The 11,173-nt window shown below is 45.9% G+C and overlaps 1 protein-coding gene across 3 annotated transcripts; it reads left to right on the plus strand.

Moving 5' to 3' along the window:
- The first annotated feature begins 440 nt into the window (after window positions 1-440).
- LOC109751499 (uncharacterized) lies at window positions 441-7,972 on the plus strand. Of its 3 annotated transcripts, none has more exons than XM_020310382.4 (12): window positions 441-590; window positions 688-732; window positions 846-1,364; window positions 1,453-1,614; window positions 3,567-4,075; window positions 4,162-4,292; window positions 4,389-4,544; window positions 4,647-4,739; window positions 4,825-5,060; window positions 5,157-5,463; window positions 6,570-6,608; window positions 7,559-7,972. In XM_020310382.4, the coding sequence occupies exons 3-10, from the start codon at window positions 1,135-1,137 to the stop codon at window positions 5,449-5,451; spliced, it is 1,812 nt and encodes a 603-aa protein (XP_020165971.1). In that variant the 5' UTR covers window positions 441-590; window positions 688-732; window positions 846-1,134; the 3' UTR covers window positions 5,452-5,463; window positions 6,570-6,608; window positions 7,559-7,972. The 3 variants fall into 3 exon arrangements, with proteins under 3 accessions (XP_020165971.1, XP_073359242.1, XP_073359240.1); XM_073503141.1 differs by having other exon boundaries at window positions 4,650-4,739; XM_073503139.1 differs by having other exon boundaries at window positions 7,605-7,682.
- The last annotated feature ends 3,201 nt before the right edge of the window (window positions 7,973-11,173 follow it).

An 11,173-nucleotide genomic window follows, 5' to 3' on the forward strand; every position in this document is an offset into this window, starting at 1 on the left:
TGCACCGTCGGCCTTGAGCCGGAAGTGGGGATGAAATCTTCTTCTTCTTGGCAGTAAATCAAAGGATTCTCTTTCGCGATTGGAAACCTTCCTCTCTTTTTTTACCACGAACAAAAACAAACAAAATTTTTTTTGAGGGGAAACAAAAACAAACAAATTGGTGCCCCGTATAACGCGGGCTGACTTTTCTGGCGGTGAATAAAAGGATTCCTTCTTTTTCGCGGTTGGAAACAGATATCCCTAATTACGCGCAGAGCCAGTCAGGACGTGCTAAAAAAAAACTACTAGTCCTCGTAATTAGCGGAGGGGAAACGCGTCTCCATCTGTCGCTGGCGCGTGGGCCAGGGAGCGAGAGTGAGGGCTCCTACTGAGGACATGATTCCTGAGCTGAAGCCTGGCCCTGGCCGTATATAACTTGGCTCGGGGCCTCTCGCCTCTTTCCCCTCCCCCAACCCAACCCTAGCAGCCATGGCGTGTGTGCTCCGAGCACGCGAAAACAAGCGTCTCATCATCATGCCTCGCCGAAGAAGGCGGCGTCTGCAGGACCTCCATCTACTTGTGCTTGGGTATATATAATCCACCATGGTGTGGTGAGGTGAGGTGAGGTGAGGCGAGGCTCGTTTCAACCCGTCTTTCTGTGCCATCCATGGATTTGTCGTGGGGACTAACTGAATTTTGCCTCTTCAGATTGCTTGGCCTGGCTCAAGAGATGACCCATCCATCTTGCTGTTGGTATGTTGCCATGGGAAGGCTCGAATCGATTCGTTTTTTGTTGGAATTTTAGATCTGACGAGTGCTCGTGCTCGTTCTCGTTCGTTCCCCATCTCATCTATCTTATCTTTCAGGTCGCAGACGTAGCCAACACACGACGACGATGCGTCGGAGATCGGATCCTAGTGTGTGTATGGGCTTCTCCGGTCCGTTTGGGGTGCCGGCCCAGCGGCCTCGTTGGAGGCCAACTGGATCGACAAAGACGAGCCGAGACGCGGCCTCAGTAGGCAAACATCAGACTACTCCACCCGAGCCGAGCCCCTTCCCGCTCAGAGTCGCAACCGCCCGCCCGCCCACCATCCGCCCCCAAATCTCTCCATTGCTAGGGTTTTCCACCTCCGCCATCGCGAATCCTGCCTCTCCATGGCGTTTCCGTCCGCTGATGGAGGCGCTGATGCCGGATCCGGCGAGGGCGTGTCGGGCGCTGACTCCGGTGGCCGCGGCCATGCTCGAGGGCACCCCGGCGAGGGCGCCGACTCCGGTGGCCGCGCCCATGCTCGAGGGCACCACCCAGGCGAGGGCGCTCGCGGCGCTGACTCCGGTGGCCGCGGCCATGCCCCAGGACACACCGGCGAGGGATTCTCTTTGGCCAGGTACTCGATATCTCCACGTTCTCGTCGATTCCTGTTTTCCCGATCTGTAAGTTCGGGAACTGATCCCGAATGATGTGCGCTTCTTCAGGCCGTGGGAAGCACCAGGCCTGAATCCTGGTCAACCTCTTCGATGGTTCAGCAGGCTGGCTGTGGCCATCGGGTTCAGGCCCGACCCCAACAAAAGGCGGGGCTACACCCCAACGCCAACTCAAATCGCGCCTGTTGACCTCTCACCGACCCAGATTGAAAGGTAAAAAGTCTTATCTCCCCCAGTCATCAAATTCCACAGGATCTTCTCGTGACCCGACTTGTTGAAAAATTGATGCACCTTAGTCTTGTTAATTTCATATGCTTGGATCATACCGTTGCAACATGGTCACTTTGATCAAAATGAATTAATCTTCTCTGCAGTACAACAACTTCGTAATGTCACTTGTCTCTTTTATGTTTCTATGAATGAGCTCAAATATTTTGCTTACTCTACATGACAATGAAGAGAGAATTCCTTATTTAACACTGCGTTAAATTTTTGTTCCCTTTTTGACACTGATTTTTTTTCTTCCTTATCTAACACCACATCTAAATTTTATTCCCTTTGTAACACTTTCATTCATTTTGACTACTAATGGTGTTAAAAGACACATGAAATACAATTTTACCCTTCATGAAACTTGTTTGGAAGAGATTTTCACTTCTATCTTCTCTGCACTTACCTGCCTACCTAGACACCCCATGGGAAAAAAATTGAGTTGATTATAGCCTACAGTCTAAGTGAGAAGTGTTAGACTAACAAAAGAAGACCAAAAAAGAAAGAGAAGCTGCACTCTCGTATTCAGTTTCTTCAAGAGGAACCTTCTTTTTTCCATGCAGTCTTTGGCTACCATGTAGAATCTGTACATGTCAGATAAGAATGTCATTCATCTCGTACTCATAGAAATATACTAATCCGGTACCTAACATCCATTGAGGCCTTGCATGCCAATAATTAACCATGCAACAGCAGCTCAGTACTTCTCATTCCAGAAAGGAAAAAAACAGTACATTTCTACTGCTTCTGAATTTCATTGCATCCTAATCCAGTTCACATGGTCACACCCACAAACACAAATGGTTTGGACCATCACACTGTAGTTCATGAAATTGCCAATAGTACGACTAAAAACAATTTAATTTTCAGCAAATAACTTAGTTTGGATCCATCCTGTAAATTAAAGACAAACATAGGCATGAGCTAGACAAAGTTGTGCATGATCTTTGCTACTGCACATACTGTACAGACTCCTACTAATGTAATGATGCATTGAGATAAAAAAAAAGGTGTGAACCTTAACCTTCAGGACAAGTCCATGTAGCTGAGGCCAAGGAGCCGGCCATACCCTGTCCTGATACTGCAGCCACGCTAGAGGCCGAGTATCCAGCCACAAACCTTGTTGTAGCCAGACCGTCGCTGTCCACCGCATCTATAGCCCCTCCTTGGCTGCCATCTGCAGCCCCTTCACGGACGCCCTCCGCAGCAATCTCCCCTAGCAGCGTGGTCGTCAAGTCTCTTGTGCAGTCCCCTCCCACCGCCTCCGGAGGTACAGGGAAGAAAGACAGGGCGGGTCGTGGCTTGGCCAGCTGACTGTTCGGCCTGGCCTTTTTTCCTGTGCGTTATAAGTGGGGGTAGTTTTGTCCGCTTAAAAAAACTGACAAGCATCTAAACAGTATATGCTATCGGAAGTGACGGAAGTGCTACAAAAGGCATAAACTTTATAGTTAGCGTTATATAAGGAAGAAACTTTTTGGCAGTGTTAAATAGGGAAATTTTCTCAATAATGAATGCTTGTCCAGTGCACTTGCTGTATATTATATTCTTGAGCTAGTGTCTTCTGGTTTTGGGTATATTGATGTTGGATAAAAGAGAGTATCAAATGTCAAATATCAGTGCATAGCTATGAACCTTCCCTGCTGGTCTTTTGACCATTATGAAGCACTAGATGGATGTAAAGTAGTGCTGAACAGAGTGGGCAGTCTATTTTGCATCTTTTAGAATCCAATGAGATTCATTTAATGTTTCTACTTGCTGTGAGGAGTAAACATTTTCTTATCGTGGTAAGAAAGAGAAGAAAACATATGATTAAAAAATAGAAATGTACTCACCATTTCCAAATTCTTTGTCCAAAAAGTTATAATCCTGATGCACTCCGTTCATTCTCTGTCCAGGGCTGAGCTGTATCAATTTAAGAAACATCTTGATGATCTTTTGAAAGAGGCGAGGCTTAGGTTGAAGACTCCTGATGATTTTGAAACTAATATTTCTGTGACCCTCCTGAAGCCCTGGCAGGGTGTTCTTTTGAAGTCAGCGATTGCCTTTGCGTCTATGAAACGACCGGGTGCAATTCAAATGCGTTGGAAACTTGGCGTCACTGCTGTTGATGTAGCGATGGAGAATCAATCTATAAATAGCAAATATGTTAGATTGCTTAACGAGTTCACTTGGAATATGAAAGCTTTGGTTGATCACGCTCGAGAAAATGATGAAATTTCTGCTGAATCCGCTAGTAAGTTGCTAAATGAGCTGAGGAAGTTTCACACAAATGTTTCAATGGTGTTGGCTCGTGATCGCAGCCGTTTTTTGGAGGCATTGCAACAGCTACCTGAAAATGTCTCCTCTCTTGCTGATAAGCTCTTATCTTTTGGCAGTGTGTTCAGAGTTTTTAATAGCTTTGCCGGTAATTTACGAACCTTGTCTTGTTTATATATGTAGTTATTAATTTTATTATTTGATGCTGTGTTCTAATTTGGCTGATGATCACAGATGTGGCATATCGTGTATCCCAGATGGGTGGTGACCCTGCACTTTTTGATGATATAGGCAAGGAAGTTACTGATATGACAAGAGACCCGTTTTTGCTAAATAGTGTATATTTGGGTGCAATGCAGAACTATGTAGGTTTTATTTTACATCTGTTCTTGTCCTTTTTTTCCTTTCCGTCTCTGAAACTATCGTGTCCTTGGTCTAACCTTTAAACCTTACTCTACCAGTCTGTAACTTTTGGCTCTGAAATTGTTGGAATGAACCTGCTCAAGAAAATGATGTTGGGTGTGAGAAATTTTGATTTATCAATATTCTTGTCCGCATCGGAAGTTACACCTGGTCAGGCTGCTGAACCAAATGGCGCTGATGTTAATCTGTATAATGTAAGTTATCTATTGAAGTATCCACATAAATTATGTACTCAGTCATTGTAGTTTTCACAGCTATTAAAAACTCTGTTGTTTTATTTGACTTATTTTTTGTAGCAGCCGAATTATGCTGAGTTGCATGCGGAGAAACTGTTTGCTGATAACATCAAAGGAATGCTTCACATACCTTACTCCCTTAGAAATTCTAAAGTAAGGCTTGTCAATAATGTAGTGATTCTTTGTTTGACCTTTGGATCCATTGTATAAATTGCCCAACTTGTTTTTATTAATGCAGCTTGAGTTGCAATGTCTGCAACCATTCCAATCTATTTCTGGTTGTATTGGGCTGAACAGGGACAGAGAGCCATCCTTTTCCATATCTAGTTTTTGTGGTGTTAAGGATCTGAAATTATATAATGTTGAAAGCCTTGGGTTTGGTGGAAAGCTTCACATAAATGATGGGGATTCATGGATCAATTGTTCTGCTGGTGTCTCTGTCTCATCCCTGTGGTGCAACCTTGGCCTTACATTGTATGTTATATATGCTTTCCCAAACTTTTTGTTCAATATAAGTTCTTTGTAAGTTGTTCTCAGTTGTTAACCTGTCTTACCCTTCTCCTTTTCCAGTAAGCAACCAGGCCTCTTCACAGCAACTTGTTCCAGCCGTATGGGCAATCGTAGCACTGTTCTTGGGGGTTATATCAGTTATAGCTATGAGGAGGACCGGACCAAGTTTGCTGCTGGAGTTCAGCATTCAGTTGATAGCTCTATGTATCTGAAGAGCTGCATTGGAAGTGACAAAGTCCTCAGAAGTTTTGTCTCCAAGAGCTTCGGCAAATCCCGTCTCAATCTTGTAGCTGAAGTTAATTTCAAGGACTTCCGGAAGCTTTCCCGTGCTGGGATTTATTTTTCATTCCCTTGAGACACTTAACAGGTTTGTTTTTTGGCATGCTAACTTTTTGGCTTGCCAATCTAACTTCTAATACATTGATTCTGTAAACTAAATTACTTAGGGTTGTATCTTTTCTATTTATAAATTGAATTTCTTGTCTGTTATGTTGTATCCTTATTAGCAGCTGGATTTTTAATCACAGTTGGTGAAAAAAATAAGATTCTACCTTGTGTTCTGTACCTACTAAACCTCTCTTTTGCACTGTTCTGTTGAAACAAGTAAAGGTATTTGAAGGGATATTTTCTGCAGTCCATTTGCAACTTTGGTAAACTGTGATTTACTAAAAAATTGACCAAACTCACTATGCGATATGGATGGACAGTTCTTGTATTTACTAAAAAATGATGGTCTTGCAATTTGAAATATTAACATTTTTTGCTACCCTCAAGTTTTGAAGATTCTCCTCTTCTTATATCCTTCGCTAAGTCTCCCCCCATCCATTGTTCCGAAGTAGATTTAGTATTTGTGACTATCTTGGTGTCCTGTTGGGCTGACCTTGTTTTGTTATTTTTGTTTCATTATTTGATGCACCAGTGTGTCAACTTTGCTGACAGAATAGCTTGTAAAGCACAGCCAACAGCCATCTGTCTTATTTACAGAACCTGTTTGTCCGTATGCTTATTTACAGCACCCCTGACCTTGTTTTAACATCAATTTGCAGACTATCATATTTATTTCTTGATTTGATATAGGCAGCCAACAGCCATCTGTCTTATTTACAGAACCTGTTTGTCCGAATGCTTATTTACAGCACCCCTGACCTTGTTTTAACATCAATTTGCAGACTATCATATTTATTTCTTGATTTGATATAGGCATAAGGCAACAGCCTTCTGGCTTATTTACAAAACCTGTTTGTCTCTGTGTTTTGTTTGCAAAGGAAATTCCAATGTTAATTTTCGTTCGTAGTTAATTCTAGTTTGCAGACTACCATATCTATTATCTAGCTGATAGAAATGTTATTGCAAATTGTTTCCGAATACTTGGGTCCTAATTGAATTTGGTTATGCTAGTAGTTCTGACTTTGGTTTACTCACATTGCTCTTTTTTGTGATCTGATTTTGATGATCTGCTCCTATCGATTGTAGGGTTGTTCGGTGAGGGAGTTTGCTGACAATGAGAGTAAGGTAACTTTATTATGCATATATTGATGCCTCTTTGTAGCATGTATTAGTTATATTGTCTTGCTGTATTCTTACTTCCATTGTATCTTGTTGGTAATGTGGTAGTTCATCTACATGAAATGTCTTTTTTTCCTAGGTTTTAACATGTTCTATATATCAACCCCTTGTTAATCTTGAAGTAATTTAAAATAAACGTTTACAATATTTTAGCCTTATCTGCTCTTGTGTATTTACCACTGTACATACCCTATTCCATGCTAGGGCCTTGATGCACTGATACTCCCTCCGTAAAGAACATAAGATTGTTTAGATCTAAACAATCTTGTATTTCTTTACAGAGGGAGTAGTAGTTTTTTTAACACTTAACTCTGTAGATGATTAAAATTCTCGGCCTTTTTGTACTTGATGAGAAACTGAATGGTTAGATGTGGGAAACTGCATTTTATGAGAAGAAGAGTTACAGAGTTGTAAATAGGAATCATATATGTTTTGAGTACTTATTTTGCACAACTGAAATAGCAATGCTTACCATACAGTAAACAAAGGTCTAAATAAAGCATTAACCTGAAGACCACCACTTCCAAGTTTTGTGGTAATTTTCCGTACCTTGTCGATAATATAGGGTTTAATTCTTTGGGTTTTCTCAAATGATCAGGCACAGTGAGATACATTTTCAAGTTATGTGGACTATTGTTAGAATAGCTCTGCATTAGATTTACACTTCATTATCTCGTTTTAATCCTTTTGTCAACGTGTTTCTTACTAATGCTAATTTTGATGTACTCATCTACATCCCAATTTCGTGCTTATTCAATGTATCTTAGTGTAAGATATTCGTATCTCATGCCCTCTTGTTGATCCTATAACTTGATATTCATGCATGTTTACCAAGAAAGTATGTTTGTACTTTGTTTCCTTGTGTAACCTAAGTTTCTGTATTTTTGCTCTTCCAGGTTTCAAGAGTTGGCACCCCTTCAAGAAGTATATTTGCTCTTCCAGGTTTCAAGAGTTGGCACCCTTGTTGCTCTTCCAGGTCTCAAAAGTTGGCCTGAGCAATTTTGTTGTGTTTTGTGATGGATGTACAGCACACAACAACACAAACCCCCCATGGGTTTTGAGCATCCTTTTGCTCTTGTAAAGTAACTTGGATAGATAGGATTGCATACGGTTGCGGGTTTTGAGCATTGGTTTTGCTCCTGTAAAAAAGCTTGGAGAGACTAGACTGGTAGAATTGATTACCAGTTGGGCGGAGATACGTTAGAAAGCATACGTAATAGTTGGGTTGGGCTCATGTCTTTTAGGTCTTTGTACTGTGATGATGGAAATGGATCTGTTGTTGCAACTTGATAGAAATTGATGTGTTGTTACGACCAGTCTTGTTTTTGTATTTGTTTTTCTCGGGCCGTCTCTTTGTCCATGCTATGCATCATGTGGCCGCAGGGCCGATGGCAGGAACTGTAGCCTACCGCAGCGCTGTGCAGAACAAGTGCAAAAGGTGATGCTTGATCTAGAATGTTATATGAACTAGGGAGGGGGCGAGACATGAAGTATGCCGACGCGAACCACGCTACGGACTTTATCATTTTCTTAAAAAACAAACAAACTTGACACCCGGACTAAATGCGTCTATCGGTTGGGCGACTTGGCCGGCGTGGCCTTTTTCTTTTTGCTCGACCCGAACCAACTGAATCCAGACGGGTCGCGCGTTGACCATGCTGCCGGCATGCCATGAGCTCACATCGCTCCGGCTGCCCCGGGGTTGTACACGAGAGCCGACAGCCTCACTACCGTCCACGTACGACCTCTGGACCCCGCGCCGCCTCCTAAATCCCAACAGTAAGGCACTGTCTGTTTCCGCTCATCTTTAGCGCCTTTTACTATCTTCCCCGCTATCACCTGTCGCATCAAGCCACTCCGCGATAGCCAGCGCAACTGTCGCGTCCATGGCGGCATACGGCGAGAATCAAGCGCCAGGAAGGCTTTCTTCCCCAGCTCCGGCAGCCTCTCGCCCACCACCCCTGCCAGATCCTTCTGGTCTACCTACCCCAATGCAACCACCTGCTCGCCATAGCCGCAACAGCGGAGTCGAAGCACAACAGTAATAAAATAAAATCCTTGTAGCGGCGTGTCTCAAGTCGCGGGGGAGGTACGTAGGATCTTCAACATCTACTACTTACTTGTTATGGATTATCAAGCTGTGTGATGGATTACCACTGCTGGAAGTTGCCTCAACACTTTCTGCTTTGTGTCAATTCTCAATGACTTCTTGGTGTTGTTTTCCGTGAAATTTTGTATAAAAGGAAGCATCTAAAGCTTTTGACTGTCACGCTATCTTGTATGAGGGTTGACCTCGCGGCTCCCTCCTCTCGCTTCGTCCCCCTCGCGTGGGCGGTGAGTTTCCGATGGATCTCCTCCCCACTGCAGCCTCTCTCTCGCTGCACTTGGTGGCTTGCGGTCTCAATCGTTGGCCTCGTGCGTTCGCTGGGGCTGGTAGAGGTGGCATCGGATTGGAGGAAACTCTGGATGGCTAGCTCATCTCGACGGTGGCAATGACCAAGGTCGTTGTTCTCCTCCTTCCAGGCGCCCTTGAGGTCCCTACCCTCCACCCCGACCCCATGCCCGGGTGCAGACCCAAAATCTCCTCAGATTGGGTGGCGGCGGCACTACGTGTGGCGTGCCCTTCTTGGAGGTGCCGTCTGGGGCGTTCCGATGCTCGGTTAGAGGAACTGGAGCCGGAGGGGATGGGACTAGTGGCAGCAGGTGGTGTTCGCGAAGGAGGAGCGGCTGGCATCTGGCACGTCGACAACTGTGGGTCTCGGCGGTGGGCGTGTGATGATGGACGAGCGCAAGATGGTGGCATTGTCAGGTGTGGTGGTGACGTCGACGACAGCTAGGCCTGGCAAGGTCGATGCGCCAGTAAATTCTCCGAAGATGGACCGGTGGAAGATGGTGGCGGCAGCCTCTGCAGCATGCGCGTGCGGTGACCACTGACAGTGCGCCGGACCGGTGTGTGCCCCAGACCCGGCAATGCGGCTTGGTTGGGGCTTCCGGCTTTAGATGTGGGGTTTTGGTGTGAGGTTTGGGTATGCGGCTCAGGCAATCCGCACCCCCTCATCAAGTTGGTTTTCGATAAAGGGTATATATTAAAATCGCGAATGATACCAATTACACCCAGCCTATGCACCAACAAGATGTCCAAAGTCCAAGGATGCATACAACCAAGAAAAAAAAATAAAAAAGAGAGAAATAGAAAAGAAAGACCCTGCCCGCGGTGATGAAACACTCACAACAACAGCAACACTCTAACCACCGCCGAAGACAACACCCGAACCACAAAGAGATTATCTAAAAATGGCGTCTCCAAGAAGGAAACAATGCACAAATATTGATGTCGCCAGATCGAAGATCTTGAGTTTTTACCCTAGAGAAAGTCAGAGTTCACAAAACAATGCCTTCAACAAGGCCATTGCCAGGCACAACCAATGAAGGCCAGACCTTGGGTTTTCACCCTGGAAATCGTGACTCAGTAATCGAGGAGCACCACCCAATATGCAGTCCACATGTGCTGCGACCCCCTTGCCAAGGCCGCTGCTGCAAGTCACCAACACCCGACACACTAGAAGAACCTGTGCCGCCAATCTTCATTGCCACCAATACAATTCTCCAACATTACAAATCTCTGATCACAACCACCGTGACTTTCTCCACCTCCGTCAATACCATGAAAATCTATATTTAGACATGTCCCATGACACTGACAAAAAGGCGAAGCTTTGCGCCACGCCCTCATGAAGCCTAAGGGAGTGCACAACCGGATCGATTGCAATCTAGATATCCAATGACGCCATGCGCCAGTTAGCGGAAATCTCCGAGAGGAAGATCGGAACTCGTACAGATTGAGGAGGCCGCATGAAGCAGATCGATGACCTGGCGCTCGAAGATTAGCAGGGCCAAACCACCTTTATTCAGGCGGAGCCAGCAGCCCCCACGCCACCGGCCGGTTGTAGAGGAGAAGACGAAACTCGCCGACCACGCTGGTTATCCGGCGCTGAAATTGAGCGCACTGTCGAACAGTTGACCCAGAAGGCTTCCAACGCGCCTGCCCAGCATCCAGACGCCAACCTACGCGAGTGGCAGCCACCGCCCATTGGGCCTAGATCCAAATAGGGCCCGCGTCGTCGACTCTCGAGCGCGGTTGCGCCGCATCGCGCTGGTGTAGCGCTCCGCCTCGTCGACATCCGCCCGTCCATCCGACGCGCGTAATGGCCGTGGCCCGTCGGCCTAGATCGGCCCCAGAACGGGCTCGCTGCCGCCGCCACACGCCATGCCAGCAACGTTTCACATCGCGCCGCCGAGCCGTCCACGTCCGATTCGCCATCGCCCAACGCCGCCGCACCTCGTCTTTATCTCCACAAACCACCTCGCACGTGCATCCCTCGTCGTGCATCCCCGCATAGATGCACCACAATTGCGTGTCTCCTGTGCCCTCCACCTTCGGCGACACGGGCGCCGCCACCACCGCCGGTGCCGGTGGCGGCATCGGACAGGGGAATCAGGCTGGGGGAGGG

This window comes from Aegilops tauschii, chromosome 1, assembly GCF_002575655.3.
Source record: "Aegilops tauschii subsp. strangulata cultivar AL8/78 chromosome 1, Aet v6.0, whole genome shotgun sequence".
NCBI classification, from domain to species: Eukaryota; Viridiplantae; Streptophyta; class Magnoliopsida; order Poales; family Poaceae; genus Aegilops; species Aegilops tauschii.